Below are 19,793 nucleotides of genomic sequence, written 5' to 3'. Positions count from 1 at the left end.
CGGCATTGATTGTTAGGAACAGACCAGAGCAAGGTCTTGGGAGGAGGCAGTTTTACTTAGTGAGGTTTTTATTTTGCTTTTGAATTATGAATATTTTAATTTTAACCAACTTAGTATGCATGTGGCTGATTAGGGAAGAGTACACCTTTCTGGGCAGAAGAAACTTGATTTTGAAATAGGATCGTGTAGGATTAAAATGAAATAAAATCCTCAAAACCAGTGATAAATGTCAGAGTATGTGGCAGAACAGTTTTCTCAAAAAATGCACACATTTGGATATATAATTAATTATATTGAAAAGGGGAAAGCAGTATTTTAGAACTGAGTATACAACATTAATTAATCTGAGGTTATAAATCAAAGTTATGCTCTGGAAGAACAGGTGATGATTGTAGAACATGAAGTGCCTTCTATGTCTGGATTCTTAAAGGGAAAGGGGTAGAAATAATTAGAAAGAAAAACAAGCCCAAATTAAGCCCCCAATTGCTTAGTGCATTCGTGTTATTCTGCTGACTTAGTAATTATGTCTAAATATCAACTTCACTGATGTTAGACTTTTACTGAGCTGAGAGTAGGAAAATTGGGTCCTTAATCTATTTTGAAATATTGGGATAAAAATGTTGAGAAATGGACAAATGTTATGAAAATGTATCATTTTTATTTTATCTTAAATTAATTCCATGAAAAAGCATGCACTGTTACTGATTTTTTTTATGAATATGATTATATTTATTTGTTTTCCATTGGTCATATCTGTTGTTGTAACAGTTATATAATATTATTATCGTACCTTGGCACAATCATTGTTTGAAAAGATTTTAATACAATATTTACACTTCAGTATTGTTAGACATACCTAACCAGCCTTCCCCATAATAAAGCTTTCTCTTGGGACTGCCTTCCCAAGGAAGGAAACACCAGTGTCCTACTGAAGGAATGATCTCCCTTCAGAAACTGAAATTGTTTGAATTGAGATGATCTTTGCACTGTGTTTACATACACACATTCTCCAGTCTGCCTTTCAGACTCCCAAGCTCTCCCTCAATCCTTGTGTTGACAAGCCAAACTTTTTTGTTATTTTTCTTTATTGCCGCTCAATTTGTTGCCCGCAATTACACGCATGTCCATGATATCCACAGTGGCTCCGGAGTGGGCTCTGACTGGAGGAGGTGTGGGTGAGTCTGTCCATTGTATCTGCTCTCCCCAGTGCCACCTCAGTGTCTGTCATTCCCCATTTTTAACACCATACTTTGTCCTAACATATTCTCCATTAGTCCAGGTAATTTAGGGAGAAACATACTGAAGAATATCTCCTGTACAGCACTGAGCTGCAAATGTCTGCCATCCTCACAGTACCATTTACCCAACTGATCCAGCATGGAATGCTGGGCACCATATTACTTGGGTTTCACTGCTTTCACTTTGAAAGCTGTTTTCTCCAGCTTCTTTTAGTTCCCAGTGGCTGAAAATCAAACCACTAGCATGATAATCAGTCATAAAATGAATAACTGTGTTCAGTTTTGGGAGCACAGTGATTTTGTGTGTCATACATAAATGAAAAGTTTTTGTCCCAAGCCAGTTTTCTTAGCCTGGTCAATACAAAAGGAATTAAATGACCTTGAATTCAGGAGTATAATTTAGTATAATTTCAGGACTGGTTGTGAAAATGTGCTGATAAAGTGAATCTGTTTCTTTGTCAATAACATCCTTTTAAGAAACTGTGTAGTGCTGTAAGACTTCTCCCTATGCGATCATTTTTGGGGTTGTTGCTTGGCTTGAATTAGGTTAAGTATCAGGTTACCCTTGAGAGACTTTAAGAGTGAGAAAGCCTGCACACCTCCTGCATCCTGGTTCATTGCATTTGTTTATAAACATCATGTTTCTCATTCAGAAACTTTATATAACTCGGAAGTGAAGGATGGCTCCCAAAGTTTAATCCAGATCTACTCCCGCCTTCCGGAAATACCTCAGGAAGAAAATGCAGCCGAGTCCTGGGAAAGTTTAGAAGGGGTATGTTGGAACTCCCTCCCTGCCATGTTGGTGCTCCTGGTTTTAGCAACTATCACAAAATAACATTTGTTTTTTATTTGCAGGACTTGATTGAGCTCAGCCAGTTGGTGACTGAGTTTTCTCTCTTAGTCTGTGTAAGTATTAATTCTGCATTCTGTCCTACAGAGTGTCCTACAAAAACAGGGTGAATGGGTAACTCCTAGGTGGGGACAAAAAAAGCTGAGGATGCATCTCTCCTGTGATTTGGGCTCTGCCAAGGTGACACTTTGAGGAGGCAGCAGTCTCCTCTTTCAGCATTAGTGCTGGGAGTTTCTCCCAAGTTCTTGTCACTGGAGCAGCTATGATGTTCCAACCAGTGCACATGGCCATGAGCTGAACCTTAGCAGAAGCTCTGCAGTGTTGACTGCAGACTTCTACCCAGGTCCTGTTCGTTTCTACAGTTTCTAATTGTAATGGTGGTGACAGCTTTCACTGCACAGGGTGTGTGTTTGGCAGGTACCTTTTCTCACTTAATCAGGAGTGCTAGAAAAATCCTCACCTTTATCATGCCCTTTCTCTGCTCTCACAGCACTGCCAAAATGTTGGTTCCCAATGTTTAGTTCTTCCCATGCCACAGGCAATTTAAATGCACAATTCTCATCTCCTAGGAGTGTTCCTTAATCTCCTCATTGTTGGGTTAGTAGGGATAAATAACCTAGCTTTTGTGCTTTCTGCTGAGTATGTGCTGCTTCATCTATACAAAAAAACCCAAGAAAGAACCATTAGACTGGAGAGGAACTGGAAAAATGTTCATTCACTATTCTGAAGGTTAAAGGAAGAGGTCCTGTTCCCAGGACTTCCTGGATTTTGCACTTGAACATCATTAGATGTAATAGCATGCATCTAAGGTGGGTGGACTGCATAGTCGATGAACACCAGAGCTGGCGTACTCAGCAGTTTCTGAATTAGAAAGAGGCAAAAAGTTCAGAATGCCTTTTATTTTAAGCTGAACATCAGCCATCTCATTATTTTATGACATAAAATAGCCTGCGTACTGCTGAGATTAAAATAAGAACAAACAAACCCACAGACCCCTTTATCTTCTGCTTCAGTGTTCCCTGGGAGAGACTGCAGGGGAATCTGACTGACTGCATTTGGAGAAAGGATCGAATGTTTTTGTAAAATCAAACAGTAAAATACAGAGCAACATCAAGTATTTTTTCAGTGCTGTCACTATTTCTGAAGTCATTGTTCTATAATGTCATAATTAAACACTTCTACTTAGATTCCTTGATGCATCTTTGTATGTTGGAGTTGGTAATGATCTTATAAATGCCCTTTATAGATTTTTTTTTTTTGAATGTGAGACTCAGCAGGGAACAAAACAGGCTAGTTTAGATTATTTTTCCTTTTAGAATGTGAATTCCTCTATCCATCGAAAAGATTTAGAAATCATATGTTTTGAGTTGTTTTCTCTAACTGCAGCAAGACATTGTCTAATATCCACCCCATATTATTACTTAATAGTTTAGATTTTTTCAAAGTAAGTCTGTAGTTTCAGCAGAGTTCATCAGATGCTAATCATGGAGCACCACTAAGGCTGCCGGGTGCAGATGAAAGCTGCTGTGGGGCCCGGATTACAGGCATTAAAATGGTGTGTATTGGCTCACTGCTGCTTCCCAGCAGGTTACCTCACTCATAATTCCATTGCATCTAGTCCCAGCAGGAGAAGATTGACAGGATTGAAGACCATGTCAACTGTGCTGCTGTGAATGTTGAAGAGGGAACCAAAAACTTGGGAAAGGTAGGGATGTGCTCCTGCTGGTGAATCAATGGTGGTCTGCCTCCCAGCCACCCTCTGTATTAACCCCATTGATCTGCCGTCTTTAATGCTGAGGGAACCAGCAATTAAGGAAATAAGGAAAAAATGACCCACAGGTAGCAGGGAAAAAAAAAAATCAATCTCTCTTGTAATTTTCTATCACATCCAGGCTGCTAGAAAATACAATTATTTAATTTGAGGGGACCTTTTTAAACACTGTTCTGGTGGTTACTTCGGTTTACCTGCAAAGGACAAGTGCAGTCAGTGACTGGCTCACAAGAATCACATAAACATTAAACAAGAGGCTGATTATAACCTGTCATTTCCATTCTGTTCCATGTCAGTTACTAAACAAACCCCAAAGCTGGAGTCAGGCCCATCACTGAAAAGTCTGAGCATTTTCTCAGTTTCTGATTTGATTTAACGGTGGCGACAAGGTAACACCCAGTGTACACAGCAGCCAGAACCACATGAAAGGACCTGGTTCACAACTGCATGCACAAGCGGATTTTGAATTGATTTTAGCATGTTCTGTCATACTTTTTAAAAAACACTAATTTGTAAAGTTTATTTATCACTGAGCTATCAAGTCACTGCCAAGAGCAGTGAGGAGAAAATGCACATCGCCACAGGCAAGTATTCTAACTGGTTTTTTTTTCCTTTACAGGCTGCAAAATACAAGCTGGCAGCTCTGCCTGTGGCAGGTGCAGTCATTGGTGGAGTGGTGGGGGGTCCTATTGGTCTCCTTGCAGGCTTCAAAGTAGCAGGAATTGCAGCTGCACTTGGTGGTGGGATTTTGGGCTTCACAGGTGGAAAATTGATACAAAGAAAAAAACAAAAAATGATTGAGCAGGTCTCTTCCAGCTGTCCAGAGCTTTCTCACCAAAGTGCCAAAAAATCCAGCTGAAGTATAGATTCATTATGGCCAGGAACAACAGTGCAGTAGCTGAGCTAATGACAGACTTGCAGCCTTACACTTTACATACATGGCTGAGATGTGTGAATTTTGATGACAGTTCTGTTCCTTGGGAGGGCTGAAACAGTCGTGTCAGAATTTCTCTTTTCAGACATGGTGACATCAGTCCTTTGAAAATTATATGGATAACTTTTAATTACATAATTCTTAGGTAAGCTATATTCACAGCTGTAATGATGGGTGACAGGTGCTTCATGCCAAATTTGCACAAAGTGTCTTGCAGACAATGCAAAGAGATACTTGGAAAATCCGAGTCCTTTCCCATGAATGCCATGAGAAGCCGGAGCTCTTACTGTAGTGCTCCAAAGAAACGGAAATAAATGCCATCAATCTTTCAGGGTCATAGTATTTTAAATTTACTTTCATTTATCTGGATTCCCAAACTCTTCCTGCAATTCCCCAGGATATGACTATGCCTGTTCAATAATGCACAGAGAAGCATGGGCTGTCATAAGGTAAGAGTGTTGGGTGAGCAAAGTGGAAAAAAGTTATGTATATATCACATCTGCCTCCATCAGCCATATCAGATCAGCACTGGAAGCAGCTTCTCCTCTTTCTAGGCACCTTTTTTTAATTTGTAAACTCCTCACCTTACTCAAAGTGTAGTTATGAATTAAACAGTCTAAGCAGCAACCCTGCAGAACTGCTACAGGAGGATAATCTTCCATAGCTGTTCAGCTCCTTGCCTTGTCCTGAGAACACCATACAGAATTGAAGAGCCAAGCTCTGGCATCCTGAACCTGAAGCCTCTCATTGCTGAAGCAGCACTTAGTGCAAGATGTTGCCCTTGCTTCTCCTGAAGCCCAGAGCGCCCTGGTGGGAGAGCTTGAACAGCTTCCCTGGAAGGCAGGGCTGCAGCCAGGCCCACTCCCTCCACAGGCTGGTGTCCCTCAGGGGTGGTGTGAGGCCCCAGGCCAGCAGAGAAGCAGCGAGGCCTCTTCATGGTGCACGGCGAGCTGGGAGCCCCAGAGGCTGGGACGGGGTCAGAAATATCAACCTGATACAGCTTACAGTGCAAGCCACCCTTGTTTGGGCAGCTGCACTCTTGCATTACTCTCCAGTACCAAAATGTCTGTTTCCACCCACACTGCAGAGTAGCTGCTCAGCCTCTTCAAAATTTTGGGATATGCTGTGGAGCCTGTATGGGGTGAGATGCTGGCAGTGCTTTTGCTCATTTTTTATAGTGGACACCTGTTATTACCCTCCTTAAGAAGCCTTTTGCTTCTGGAGCTTCCATTGTTAAATACAGAAGTGTTAATGTGTTGTTATTGTCATATAATTGTACAGTTATCCTGTAAGCTACTGTTCAGCACATGGTCCTACCTCCACCCTTTCAGGACTCTTCCCACACTACTGCTGCTACTGTTTGGGGGAACAGATATTGAGGTTGGGAATCCGCTTTTTAAAGTTTTTAGCTTGGTTGATTCATCCTGAGCTCTGCTTGAGTCGTTTTCTTAGGCGCACACTGAAGTCAGTGTTGAGATAAGGCTCTCTAGCAGGGAACACTGTCCACTGAAGTGTACTATAGAAAGAGCTCCCTTTCAATAGGCAGTACTTTGATATCATCACTGGAAATCACTGTCTGCTAATGACAGATGATGGGGTTTTGTGCCTAGAGACATTGTAAGCAACTGTTACAGCACAAATAACTTCTTCTGAGCAGTTCTTCCTTATTACTTTTAAAATACTGAAATTGCTATCAACTGGAGCATTATGTCTATTTTAAGTAGGTCTGAGATTCAGGGAAACAATGTGTGCAAGAATAGTTTTCACAAGTAATTGCAGACATTGTCAAAACTGCATCTGTTGAAGCCTTGGTGCCTGCACTGGTAAAATCAGCTGGAGTGCAAAACATGACCTGAGTAATTCAGCTCATTTGCTCCTGACAGGCAAAAATCCCTTTCCTTTCAGTGCATCTACTTCGGATGTAAACACAGTTAATGAGCTTGTAACAACTTCATAGTAAGGATGTTCATTCCTTTATTTTCTACATTTAAAGGAAGACACGAAAGAAAAAAATGTTCTTAATCAGAAACTGTGGTTGATCCTTTGTATGATTTTCAAATGCTCTCTCTGCTTTCCTGCTGTATGCTGTGAAACCTTGTGCATTTAAATGACAACAGCCGCATCGGTGATGTTGCGGACTCCATCCTCTCCCCCCAAGCTGTAATAATGCCAGGACAATCTAAATTAATAAGACTGAATTCTTGCCCCAGCTTATACAAATTCAGCTTGGTGTGCACTCATTTTATGAAATGTCTGCCACAAAAACTATTCTTCCCCCCTGCGTCTTTGCAGAAGCAATTTTAAATCATTGTGTACACACTAGACGTGGGAGACTGTTATTTAAGCTATGATGTTTTAAAATAGGTGGGTTATTTACATATGTGAAGAAACATCAGCGTCTGAGTAACCAAACTAGCAATTAAATTGCTAGGCATGTTACTCAAAAGAATTGTAAGATATAAATAATTCTTTCAGACCAAATAAAAGTTTTTGCCTACAAGACTGGTTGGATCATTTACTGAGAACGTCAGGGTTTATTTCCTTCCAGCATCTAAAAGATTAATCCCTCCCAGATTTGATATTATTAAAATAATTGCTCTACCAAGATTTAAGAATTCTGTAATGAGTTCCCAAACACATACTTCAGCTATCGAAATATTTACATTGGCTGAAATGAATACAGGTTCCTAAAATGTCACATGCATCCAGTACATACATGGTAGCTCAGAAATGGACTCAAGTTCAAGTGAAAACAGTTTGGAATGGTTTTGTTCCCTAAGGGGACAACACTAATATTTTTGGCAACTTCTCCTGGAAAAACTGTGAGAAGTATTAAAGGGAGTGGGAAGCTGAGCACCAAATGGTTAAAACCACAGATGCAGATGAGCAGAGTGGAAGGTCACAGCTTGAAACACGGCTTGGATTTTGATGAGCACTTGGCTCTCCAGGCAAATTCTTTATCACCAGGTAAAAGCTCAAGTGCCCCTCAGCAGCAGGCTGGGCAAACATAGCTCAGCTTTAGCTGTTCAACCTTCTGCCTGCAAAGAGAAAAGGCACTTGAGTACCTGGTACAGCCAGGTCAGTGGTCATCAAGAACCAGGAGAATCAGGTCCGACTCCAGTGAATTCACTGAATGTTGAAATTACTTGAGCACGTAACTGTCATAAAACTCTTACATCTAACTGTCAGCCTTATGCTGGGATGCCAAAGCTCTGGGAACAAGTCCTTCCCCTCAAAAGCAAACTTGGATTAAGGAATGGCAGAGGAGGTTCATCTCTCTAGCTGAAAGCACCAGCCACTGGACTGCTGGGTGGATGATGAGCATCGTTCTTCAGAAAGAAGTTTAGACATCTTCCACCAAACAGCAGTTATAAATCCCATTCCTCCAAGAATCCCCAGGAAAAATAGGAACCTCAGAGGAGTAAGGTAAGTACTCGCAGGGACCATTTAAGAATTGACTAAAATTTCAGGTGCCAGAACTCCTCCAGAAGTTGTGTAGCACCACCTGCAGATCACAAGTATCAGCCTTAATCGATTCCAGCTGCAAGGCAGTATGACTCAGCTGCCAAAAATGCTTGATTTGTGATGAGCTGGAGAATAGGACAGGAGAAGACCTGGCTTTCATGCATTTTATGTGCACTCCAAAATGCAGATTCACAAAACCAACAAAAAAGTGTAGCTGTAAACAAAGCCTTGCACTAATCTTTCAGCTCCCAACTTGGCAGCTGCTTAGTCAGTTGTAGCTTAGTGTAGGTATCAGTAACTCTGCCCTCAGAAATGCTCCCTAGAAATCTGCTGTGCCTGGTGCTGCAGAGGCTTGAGTCAGGAGCCTGTCCTGGGATCAACTTTTGCCACAGCTGCACAGGACCATGGAAGCCTTCTGTCAATAACTGAGCCAGTGGCACTGAGCTGGGAGGCAAAAAGGTCCTGAGCAGTGACTGCAGAGGTCAGGGCACTTTCTTAAGTAAACCCGAACCCAGTGTTCCAGCTGGCCAGAGAACACACTTGCTTCCAAGGACACTGAACCCTGGGGCCCAAGTCACAGACCTACAGTCTGTGCAGTAAGTGCACTGTACAAATCCAGTACTAATTCATCTCCAGCGGTGTAGCACAAATCAACAGATATTCTGCCATCTAACAGTTTCCATATGTTCACCTCAGGCAGCAGCTCGAAGGCTCATTGAGAAGAGCCTATATTCTGGTGTCATGCAGAACAGAAAGACCACAAGGAAAGTGGTAATTCCTTCTTCAGAGCAGAATTCAAAAACTACACGATAAGTAAGGCACAAGCCAGGCAAAGAGAGTAACAGAAAATTTGCAATGGTTGGTTGAACAGTGTCTGCCAGGAAGACAGGGACTCAGAAGGAAAAAAAAACCAAAAAACCCCCGAGACTAATGGTAACGTACATATGGATATAAATTTAGGACTGACAAACTCAGATACTAGTCTAGTCCTAGTTTTGTCCTTTTTTGGGTTTTTAACATTCCTTTCTTTTACCACAACCACGTGGGCAGCATAACAATCTTAGTTCTGGGAAATCGGAGCAGGTCAGTACAGCCCCTTGATTCCAAATACAGCCATTATCATCAGAACTTTTCCTCTCCTTACTTGCTGTTTTAATATTCAGGATTGTTTAATTGCTTACACATTTACAGCCAGTAAAGCACCACACGAGATTCTGTAAAACTTTAATTTATTCCCCTCCCAAGTATCCAGAATAGAAGACCCTCTTAAGTTGGAGAAAAATGTGACAAAGAAATAGATTACCAGGAAAGCTGTTCACAGAAGAAGAAAAAGCACATACTACCAAGGTTACACAGAAACAACCCAAAAGTCCTATTTAATGGGATAGTGCAAGTTAACAGCATGTCTCTGGCAAGGATACCTTCATTTGGATTATAAAAGTTTTACAGAGTTAGATCAAGAGTCTGGATGGGTCTCTGATATTTTACTATAGCATTAAGAATGTACTGTTTGAAAGATGCTGTACAGAATGACCCACCAAACAAATGTATTTACAAGCCTGGGGAGAAAAAAATTATTTTTCAGTTTATTCAAAATAAAAATACACATAGAATTATGAAAATATAGGTTTACTATTTCCACCACACAGAAGTCAATGCTGCTGTCTGAAAGGCTTGCAAGATTATTTCAAGTTTTTTAAAGTTCATCTTTTTCCCTCAATAAGGTGTACCTATGTTCACTGGGTGCCAGTTTCTGGAATGAGCTCTCTGGTGGGCTGCTTGCTAAATCCTGAATTGGCTGAAAAACAGAACAAAGAGTAAAACTGTTAAACTAATAATCATTTATCTCCATGAAATGAATTTCTAGCATTATGGGAGTGCACAAATTTCCAGCATTCTCACAAACTGAGTTTGGGGTTTCTTTGGAAGGCGTGTTCTGAGTCCCAAGTAGGTGGAACACACACAACACACACACATTAATTAAGCCCCCAGTAAGGATATTCCTTTTGTTGTAACATCTCAAAGGTAACGGCCATCACATGAGTTTCCATCACGTGAGTTTCGGTGCAAGTCACACAGAAGTATTTCACATGTACCCCACTGTGTATTTGCTTGAATCTACCACTTGCTTTGGGGGTATTCTAGTTTTATGTGTACGTGTTTTATGAGATAGACCAGGGCAAAAGTGACATCACTGCAAAAGTATTTTAGAATTACTTTTCCACGGAAACTAAAAGAAAACACCCCATACAAAACCACATGCAGTTCAAGGGGCGTAGGTGACCCACGACAGCAGCCTCCAGTTCAGTTAAGGCCAGTATTTATTTCCATTGCATGCACATCTTCCACAAGATGGCAGGATGCCATAGAGAGATGGGAACATAAACATCCCAGGTTTTATGTGCATTTCTCAAGGCAGAAATGAGGCAAGAGCAAGCCTGCAGCTTTGGGTCCTGGGCCTGGGCCCAGATGGGCAGGCAGCAGGATCCAGGGACTCCACAGGCTTCCTCCTTCCCTGGCCAAGCCTCCTCCTCAGGGCAAGTGCCTGGCCTATGCCTCAGTCTCCGGCCCTTATTTCTGCCCCTCCTGATGACCTGAATTCTGGTTGCTCAATGAATTTCTGAGAAACACAGGGAACTCCCAGTCAAATGAATTACTGCTGAGACAATTCAGCCCACGTGTTTTGAGAGCCAGTCATGACAACATTGAAAAGCAGTCATTCTCCTGGCCAAGGCAAGCCCTCCAGAGCTTTCACACTTTTAAATCTTTTGAGCAGGGCAACAGGAGGCTGTACTCAATCGACTTAGAGCAGTGCCGTCCTTACCACATCCCACAAATGAGCAGGAAAAGGAGCCTGTAGCTATAGTTTCTGTCCCTCAGACATGGAATGGCCCAAGGCTCCCCAACACAAGGGCACCAGGGCTCCTCTGGGACCAAAGTGGCCCTTTGAGCCGTAGACAACACAATGTATAACTTGAAAGAAGTGTTTAAAAACGGTTTTCTTTGGAGGGTGCCCAAAGGTAGTGAAAATGTTCCCTGACAGTTACATTTGCACTTTTCAGTGGACCCCAAGCATGTGAGCGAGTGGTGTATCAAGAAGATACAAGGCTGATCAAGACACCATTGGAAGACTGGGATGAGCAGAGGGAATTGTGCTGGTCATATCCTTTCTTTTCTGACACTGAGGTGCTTCTGACTTTTGTCTGGAGAAGGATCTAGTAGTTGTGTTCCTGAAGAGATCCCAGAAGTGACTTCCAGGCATGTAATTACACAACATGACAACCTTTGAGCAGAACCATGAGGAAATCAAACTGACAAGTGCAGCCTGTGAGCACTGCTAATGCTGTTTGCCAACCACATTAGCAAAAGCAATAAGGCCTATTACTGCTTACCCATCCTTTCTTGATGCTCTAATAATTTGCCTTCTGCTTGCATTGCTAAATATATAAAACATTCAATCAATTGTTCTTTCCCCTTAGAAGCACCCTCTAGTAGTGTGTTGTATGGGAAATAATGCAGCTATGATGGATTATCAGCTTTTGCACTGAAGTCACAGGAGAACCCAAGAGCAGCTGTATGAAGTCACAAGTCATCCAGCCCAAGATCTCCTGTTTCAGTGGAGAAAATAAATATTTTTATACTCTTCCCTTATTCAAGGCAAATAGGTACCATACTTCCCGTAATGCTCTCCCTGCCTTTATCCAAAGAAGGTTGAGGAGCCAAACTAAAGTGGCAATGTTATGCTTCTGTTAACAGATTTTCAAAAGACAGAAGTTAAAAGTACAAACATATTAGAAGGTACAGCTCTGACAAGGAGTAATAAAGAGGCAATAATAATAAAAAAAATAATAAAAATAATAATAAACAGCCAAAAGAAATCTTTGTTGTAACCTTACCTGACCAGGTGCTACATCAGTTGGATCAGGGCCATGATGAAACTCTCTATGCAATTTTCCAGAATGCAAGTCTAGTACAAATTGCTTCAGTTTACCTGGAACTCTGGAACAAATTCAACAGAAACATCCACATGTTTATTACAAGTCCAGTCCAAACACAGGAGATTTAAAGTGCACTGCGTAGAGTAGGCAACTTCTGTTTATCTAGCACACTATGCCTACTTTTAGGTGATTAATAGAGGACAGGAAGCCACATGGTTTGCTAAGATACCCCACCAGGTTCTTTTTCTTTCCACTGTCTCTTGAGAACACAGCAAGTATTTCATCTTTTCAATAACTCCCACAGAGCTGTACCAGCCAATAACTTCATTGTGAACTCCCTTCAGCTCCCCACTAACTGTAATGTAAGAGGGAACAGCAGGTTCCAAATGCACAGTTTACAGATACAAATGACACTTGGGGAGCAGTATTGACAAAACATCTTTGAAAGGCTCTCTACTGCCTCAGCAACTGCACACACACCACAGATAAGCACTAAGAGGATATCAATGTAAATCTAATCTGAGATCATCTACTGTCACCCACAGCAAACGTGCTAAACAACAGCATCCAGTTTTATTTGTGAAATGTCAAATTGACTAAAAATCTCGAAGTGAAGAGTTAATCACTATAGTAAGTATTAAAGATGAGATAAAAAACTATAGTGTGAGCACTATGCATGAAATCTAAAGGTAATGTATTAATGGAGATAGGTTTCATCAAACTAATTATTACATTTAGGAAAGAGGAAGAAAGCATGGTCAAACAAACTATCAGCAATATTTCAGATCATCAGAAAACTGTATGGATAAAATGCAGCAAATATTGAGCGGGGTGTCATTACAGCAGTGTCCGTAACCGATCAGTATTACAGTGGTTAATATTTCAAGGGGCCTCTTCCCATCCCAGATGAGATCATGAATTAGTACCAATGGAGAAAAGGGGCTGCATTCCAGCCTGGTAATAGGGACAGCAGACTTACTGCTCCCTGCTTTTCCTGGCGCTCTTGCCCTGTTCTAGGTCAGACACATTGCTGGAGACATTCTCCTCTCCTAATGCAGCAAGGGCACCTGGTGCCTGCAGCCTCGTGTTGCTCAGCCTGTTCTCTCTGAGAAGCTACAACCCAGCAGTGGGGCACTCCCTGCTATCATTTCCAGCCTGGAACAGCAGGATGAATAGGGCCAGGTAGCCAAAGGATGAGGATAAAAGAGTGAGTGATGGTCTCACTTGCCTGCCAAGTGCCTATTCTCCAAAAAAGACAACGAACTCCCTAAAGAGAGAGGAAATTTTCTGGTGGGCAAGCTCGGAAAGTGCCATATCCAAACCCTATTGGCTGGTGGCAGCACTGAGGTTACAAGAGACAACCCCGGGGCCAGTTTGTAAAAGAGTCCAGAAGGTTACTAAAGTGGTAGGTGAAAGTCTCAGAATTAAGAGTTTACCTATTATTACAAAATAAAACCACCACACAAAGTGACCCAAGAAACAACAAAAACAACCAAACCAAACATCCAAACCACATACACGCACAAAAGAATATCACCCCAGGAGCTCCAAGCTCTTCTTGTTCCCAAACTGTGTTTTGCTATTTCTATATATCAGCTCAACCTCCTAGAGGAAGGTTGAGTAATTATTTATCATTAGGCAACTGTCTACAATCCTGACATCTCTCTTTCAGCTTCATTTGTAAGTGACAACTGGTACACATCAAGCAAGTAGCTCTCATTATTCTGACAGTGTTTCACAGAAACAGAACATGTAAGAAACCTAACATGCAAGTCTAAACTAAACATCTCTACTACCTCTATACGAGATGTTAATTTGTTTTAGGGCTGTTTAAAAAGTGACAATAAAAAGAGTGGTTTCAAAATGCAACTATCCTGCTATTTTTTTTGCTGGGGTGTGCAATGAATACAATATTCCAAAGAAACAGGAACCCAGGGAGAAAAATAGTCACTATCAAGAATTTCAACATACACAGCTTCAGATATTTGAAAAGCACTATTCAAGATGCATCAAACAGAGACAATATTTTATAAATAAGCCTGTGGAGAATTATAGAAAGAAGCTAAGTTTGAACTCTCCTCCCAAATGTCAACATCTCAGATAGAAAAATGTCTCCTGGCATAGCAAAATCAGACATGATATTACATTCACATTGCACGCTAAGTCCGAGCTTTGAATCCTTGGTTTTGACAAAAATGCCATACCCAGCCTAGACATCTAACCAGGAGTTAGCAGGTCATGTATGTGCAGCTGCTTCCTTTGAGACAGAAACTGGAGTTTACCACCCAGCCAGAAGACAGAGAGCTTGTCTCAGGCTGAAAGCCCCTGAAGAGAACATTTACGCATTCCTCGAGTGATCCATGGAAGACAGAACATCTGCTTCCTAGGCAGTGCGGCGTAAGGAGTCAGGCTGAGGTAACGAGGGTTACCACAGCAGTATTTCACCTAAGCACCCTGGTACTTTGCTGGCACGTATTTTATCCAGATAAACATGCCTGTGATTGGCCATTTTCCAAGTTGCACGTGGAAAATTTCACAAATCCACACAACCATTTCTTTGCCAGCTTTCTAGGTGTAGACTAATGCAGGAAGGCTAGAATTGCACTGCAGGAAAAACCAAACCAGCGGGCTGGGCATTCTTACATGCTGCATTTTACAATAATCCCTGAAAAACACAGTACTTCACATTCCATGTAGTATTTTTAATCTTTTAAAGTTGAGATATCTAGATCACTACTAAAAAACACCATGCCAGGCTCCAAATGCCTAACTATGATGGAAAATAGCAGAACTTTGAAAGAAAAGAAGAGCAGCATCTAAGAACTTCAAACAAGATTCTTTTCTTGCATAAAGTAATACAGCTCCATTTAAACAGTGAATTCACACCAGCTCATCCTGCTTTAAGGCTCTGACACTAAATCACACAGAGGTAGCCTTACCTATCCCAGATTTACTCATCTTCCTACCACAGTACTGATTCAAGTATGAGCATTTTCATTTGTCATTCTCAAATTAAAATGCACCAAGAAAAATACTTACGACAAGTCACTGAAGTCTGGAAAGACATACATGTGCCTGAAGCTATCAATGGCAATGACAGGGCAGTCTGCTGGAGTCTTCTGAATGTGGAGGAGTGGATGTCTGAATTTGTCACAGTCAGCGTGGAGGAAGTTTATTGTACCTTAACATTGTGAACAGACAAAAAACCATGTTAGGATTTTTTTATTAGCATCATCTTGAAACCCACTTGAAACCACTTTCGTAAGTATTACAAAGGTGAAGATATGAGATAGATACAATATACAAAACCTGAAAATAGGTCTAAATAAATACCACCACCAAAATAATAGATTTTCTTAAAGTGGTTTTTTTTTCCATATTACAAACTGAAGCTTTGTTCAATGCCCTCGCAAAACACATTAAATCATTTAGACAAGAAGGATTTCTGAAAGTTACTTACTAATAAATTGTGCATCTATTTTAATAATTTCCAGAGGAGTTGGTCCTCACTGTCAAAAATGCATAAAGCCCTTCAGTCTCAAAAGCTTTAAAGCTACAAATTCTGTTTGGCCTTTGCTTCCACTCCACCGAGTTGTCTGAAAAAAATTATACCAGTAAAACCAAGAAGTAGTGGGAAATATTACAAACCTTTTTCACCTATTAACTGCCGTGCAACCTCCTGTTGGAATTTCTCTAAACTCTCCAAGTCATCTTTCATGTGGAAAAGTATGAGAAAAGGAAGGCCTTCTTCTGTCAGTTCCTGCACAGGCAACAAAGGACAAAATCATTTCTTCCATTTCTTAAGGGCACCAAAGTAAGCGATTCCAACAATTTTCAAATTTAGTGAGATCTCTACTTTAAAAAAGGACAAAAGAACACGACTAAAGATGTTAACTGCTGACCCTCTGAGAGAGATGAGTGATACAGTTAACCATGTTTGCCCTTCCTCTTATCATATACAACAGATAAAGGATGAGAGCAGGGCATTATCAGCATTTTGGGAAGGGATACACTTGCACTGGAATACTTGGTCAAAAGAAATAACCTGATTCTGAGGAAACAGAGCAACCACAGTAAGGCCTGAGCACCATGGTGTTAAATGCTATGAAAGGCTGAGGGTGTATTCTAGACCCAATTCTAGCTTATTCACATAGCAAATTGGTGTTTTCTTAGCATAACACAACAAGTATCTTTGAATAACTCTATCCCCCCGCACCAAAAAAGAAAAAAGCAGAAGCTAATGACACAGCCAGAGCAGTTATGATCAAGTACTGCTCTTCTGCCAGTAACTGTGTCCTGATTGGTCATCCCTTGTTGGACAGGCAAACTTTAGTTCCTCATATGAATGCGTTCTTGCAACCCAATGCCTTTTAAAGATCTCTGCCCAGGGACAGATAAATACAGGATTGCCTTGAATAATTTATTCAGGATTTTTCTTTTACTCAATGTGCACTTGCTTGCTCCAGAAGTGATTTTTGTCAGCTCAACTCACTACAGCCTGATTGAAGAAGTAATAATTTATCATCTAAGAAATACCTACAGTTGTCTATCTTTCATTTGCACAACTGGTATAACAAGCAAATGCTGCTATTGCTTTGATTCTAGCCTACATCAGCATAAAAACTGTGCTTTTTGAGAAAGATAGCAGTAGCTTGTTCTGCTACCAAATAGAAGCGTTTCTTCAGGTATCTTCAATTTGCAGTAAGTTGAAGGAAAGACCTTCCCTATCAGTAGGCAGCCAGTTACACAGGGCAGATGAAATGGCTCTTGTTCTCCCTTCAACCAAGTCCATCAGGTAAGTTGAAGCTTGGTCTTTTAAAGAGAAGATTGCAAAGATCCTCCTAACTTCAGTGCTTTTGAAATCCAAGCTTTCCAATCCATCCCTAAAACAACAACTAATCATATTTGCTCATTCTCATATACACACACAAATTCAGCTGGGTCTCAGCCTCCTCTCCTACTACAGGATGGGAAAAAGTCTGTTTTGTACCACTACAGTTACGGTTCCGTTTCCCCACTCACTTCAGCACGTACATTTCCAGAGGGAGAGCTCCTAAAGAGAGCTTGGTGTTCTGGCTCTAAGGCCTTGCTTGCAAGCAGCTAAAATGGCAACCTCAGCAAGTTACATTCATGAGATCAATTAACCTCCAAACAGGCTGTAAGAACAGCGGGTGTGAACCTTGCTGATTTTAGCCCTTCTATAAAGTACCTCCCTTTGCTATTCCAGCTTTCATATCACATCTCACTGACCTGGCAGGACAAGTGGAAGCTCCCTCAAAAGCTACTGAGTTGTTTGGCACTAAGAATATCAAAAGACTTTCCCTTAGATCTCAGCTCCCCACGTCACTTCTTTGTGCCTTTGAGAAACTTCTTACTGGTTGAAAACCTCACAGTTCAGCACCACCATTACACCACACAGGTTCATGGCATTCAATTAACAGAGAACTACACAGCCTGATTACAGGGTAAACAGGGATTTCTTCTGGATGGTATCCTGATCCCAACAGCCTTTGCCTGTCAAGCACAGGAACTGTCTCGAATGGGCAGTCTCCTGAAGCAGGGGACTTTGCTTCAGAGTTCAATTACTGTGTGTTTAAGGTGTATTCCAGTGCCATAAACACAGCTTAACAGTCACAGCACTTCATGTTTTTATCCTGTAATATTGTGCAGTATAAGAGCCCATTTAAATAACTACACAATCCCAGCATGCAGAAATATCTCAATTTTGGCATGTTTAAATTTGTTTGGGTACCAGCAACACTGAAATTTTTAAACAAACTTTGCCAAGCAAAAAGTCACATTGTGCAATTGTGACTATCTGCCTAAGCAAACAGGAATCAAGGGTTAAGGGAACAACCAGAGAAACCACAACAGAATGTGGTACAAGCTGACAGTGATGAAACTTGGCTTTTAAGGCTCAGAATCGAGTTTCACCACAAGAAAAGTACACTGAAAATCTACCACACACTTCTGAAGATGTTAACATTTGGCATCTTTTACATATTGAGTTGCAAATGAAGAATTAAGATTTGTTAACTGTCAGAACTTTCCAATAAAAGTTGGTGGGATTGAGAGAAAACAGCCAACAAAAATGGCTTAAGTAAAACCACCCTGTCCCTCCCTCTGCCACGAAACCTGAAGTGCTGCATGTGCCTAGAACAGCGGTGTTAGATGCACTGCAGATTCTGCATAAAAAGAATCAAGTGTGCAAACTGTGAATGGAGCACATGACTGATTCTCTGGTTTCTCATCCAGTACTGACAACGTACTGTAATTTGTGACAAACCTTGGCAGCTTTTCTAGCAGATTCTGTGCCTATGTACAAATACTAATTTTGACTTGATAATTTTCTAAGGACTTTTTTCCTGTTGTTTATTTTACAAAAAACAAAAGAAAATATGGAGTTGGAAATGGACAAAAGAAGACTAAGTTACAAAAAACCCCCAAAAATGCATTGAAAGAAATAATGATAATGAGAAGAAAGAGATATTTAAAAGCAAACTCCCAAATTCCACCTGACAAATTACAGCCAAAGGAAGAAAAGCATGGGAAACAACACATGAAACTAAAAAGATTAAGGTACCAGTGCTTTAACACAGATTGAAAATAAAAACCCCACGTAGTTTTCATTACTATTCCCAGAAGACGGCCAGTTCCATGGTTGGCCACCATTTAATGTTCTTATTTATTAGGTAATGCTTTGGAAGTGGTTAATACAGTAATACTTTTCTACCAGTAACATTAACATCAATGGAAGGGAGCTGGGGATGTTTAGCCTGTGGAAAAGGAGGCTTGAGGAAGACCTTATCACTCTCTACAACGGCCTGAAAGGAGGCCATAGCCAGGTGGGGGTCGGCCTCTTCTCCCAGGTAACAAGTGACAGGAGAAGAGGAAATGGCCTCAAGTTGCAGAAGGGGAAGTTTAGACTGGATATTGGGAAAAATTTCTTCACTGAAAGGGTTGTGAAGCACTGGAACAGGCTGCTCAGGGAAGTGGTAGAATCACCATCCCTGGAAGAGCTCAAAAAACCACGTGGATGTGGCACCTGGAGCCATGGTTTAGTGCTGAGCACAGTGGTGCTGGGTTAGCTGCTGGACTCGATGATCTTAGAGGTCTTTTCCAACCTTAACAGTTCTGTAATTATAACTTCTTACTTTGGTAGCATATGAAACTACTACACATCTGCCTCCTGTGAATTTCAAGAGTAACCAAAAAGCTCCTAAAGAACGAAAAGACATTATCTGACAGCCATTTTCTGCCTACAACAAAACACACAAAGTGCTTTGATGTGGATTAGGAACCTTGAAAGAGACATTTTGGTTTTGAGAAAGAAACCCAAATGTAGAATAGTAGAAAAAATTCTTACCTCCCCATTTTCAAATGTGATTTCTCTAACTAGTGGTACACATTTATCTTGTGTCCATGCATAAATCAAATCAAAATTGGTTAGTGAGCCTAAATACACCATATCTGGAGCATTTTCCTGTTGAAAAGAAAAATACAGTAGGATGAGAAACAGTAAAAATAATATTGCTACCTACAAAGATTACCTACTCAACATAAAATAACAATATTCATTTAACTATTTAAAACAAAT

At 40.9% G+C, this 19,793-nt stretch overlaps 2 protein-coding genes across 5 annotated transcripts in view; one reads left to right on the top strand and one right to left on the bottom strand.

The window, feature by feature from the left end:
* The window catches only part of STX17 (syntaxin 17), a 28,842-nt gene extending 21,547 nt beyond the window's left edge, over positions 1-7,295 (top strand). For all 3 annotated transcript variants that reach the window (XM_010393853.4, XM_039550194.1, XM_039550195.1), the window contains exons 5-8: positions 1,892-2,010; positions 2,094-2,144; positions 3,707-3,793; positions 4,479-7,295. In XM_010393853.4, coding sequence (XP_010392155.2) covers positions 1,892-2,010; positions 2,094-2,144; positions 3,707-3,793; positions 4,479-4,718 — 497 coding nt within the window. In that variant the 3' untranslated portion in view covers positions 4,719-7,295. The remainder of the gene's footprint in view (positions 1-1,891; positions 2,011-2,093; positions 2,145-3,706; positions 3,794-4,478) is intronic.
* Positions 7,296-9,470: 2,175 nt separating this feature from the next.
* Positions 9,471-19,793, bottom strand: part of ERP44 (endoplasmic reticulum protein 44) — a 47,965-nt gene continuing 37,642 nt past the window's right edge. For both annotated transcript variants that reach the window (XM_039550192.1, XM_039550193.1), the window contains exons 8-12: positions 19,563-19,679; positions 15,845-15,956; positions 15,236-15,377; positions 12,155-12,257; positions 9,471-10,056 (exon numbers count right to left, since the gene is read on the bottom strand). In XM_039550192.1, coding sequence (XP_039406126.1) covers positions 9,955-10,056; positions 12,155-12,257; positions 15,236-15,377; positions 15,845-15,956; positions 19,563-19,679 — 576 coding nt within the window. In that variant the 3' untranslated portion in view covers positions 9,471-9,954. The remainder of the gene's footprint in view (positions 10,057-12,154; positions 12,258-15,235; positions 15,378-15,844; positions 15,957-19,562; positions 19,680-19,793) is intronic.

This window comes from Corvus cornix, chromosome 2 (assembly GCF_000738735.6).
Source record: "Corvus cornix cornix isolate S_Up_H32 chromosome 2, ASM73873v5, whole genome shotgun sequence".
Classification (NCBI taxonomy): domain Eukaryota; kingdom Metazoa; phylum Chordata; class Aves; order Passeriformes; family Corvidae; genus Corvus; species Corvus cornix.
The sequence above is the reverse complement of the archived record's forward strand: the minus strand, read 5'-3'. Positions and strand labels throughout refer to the sequence as shown.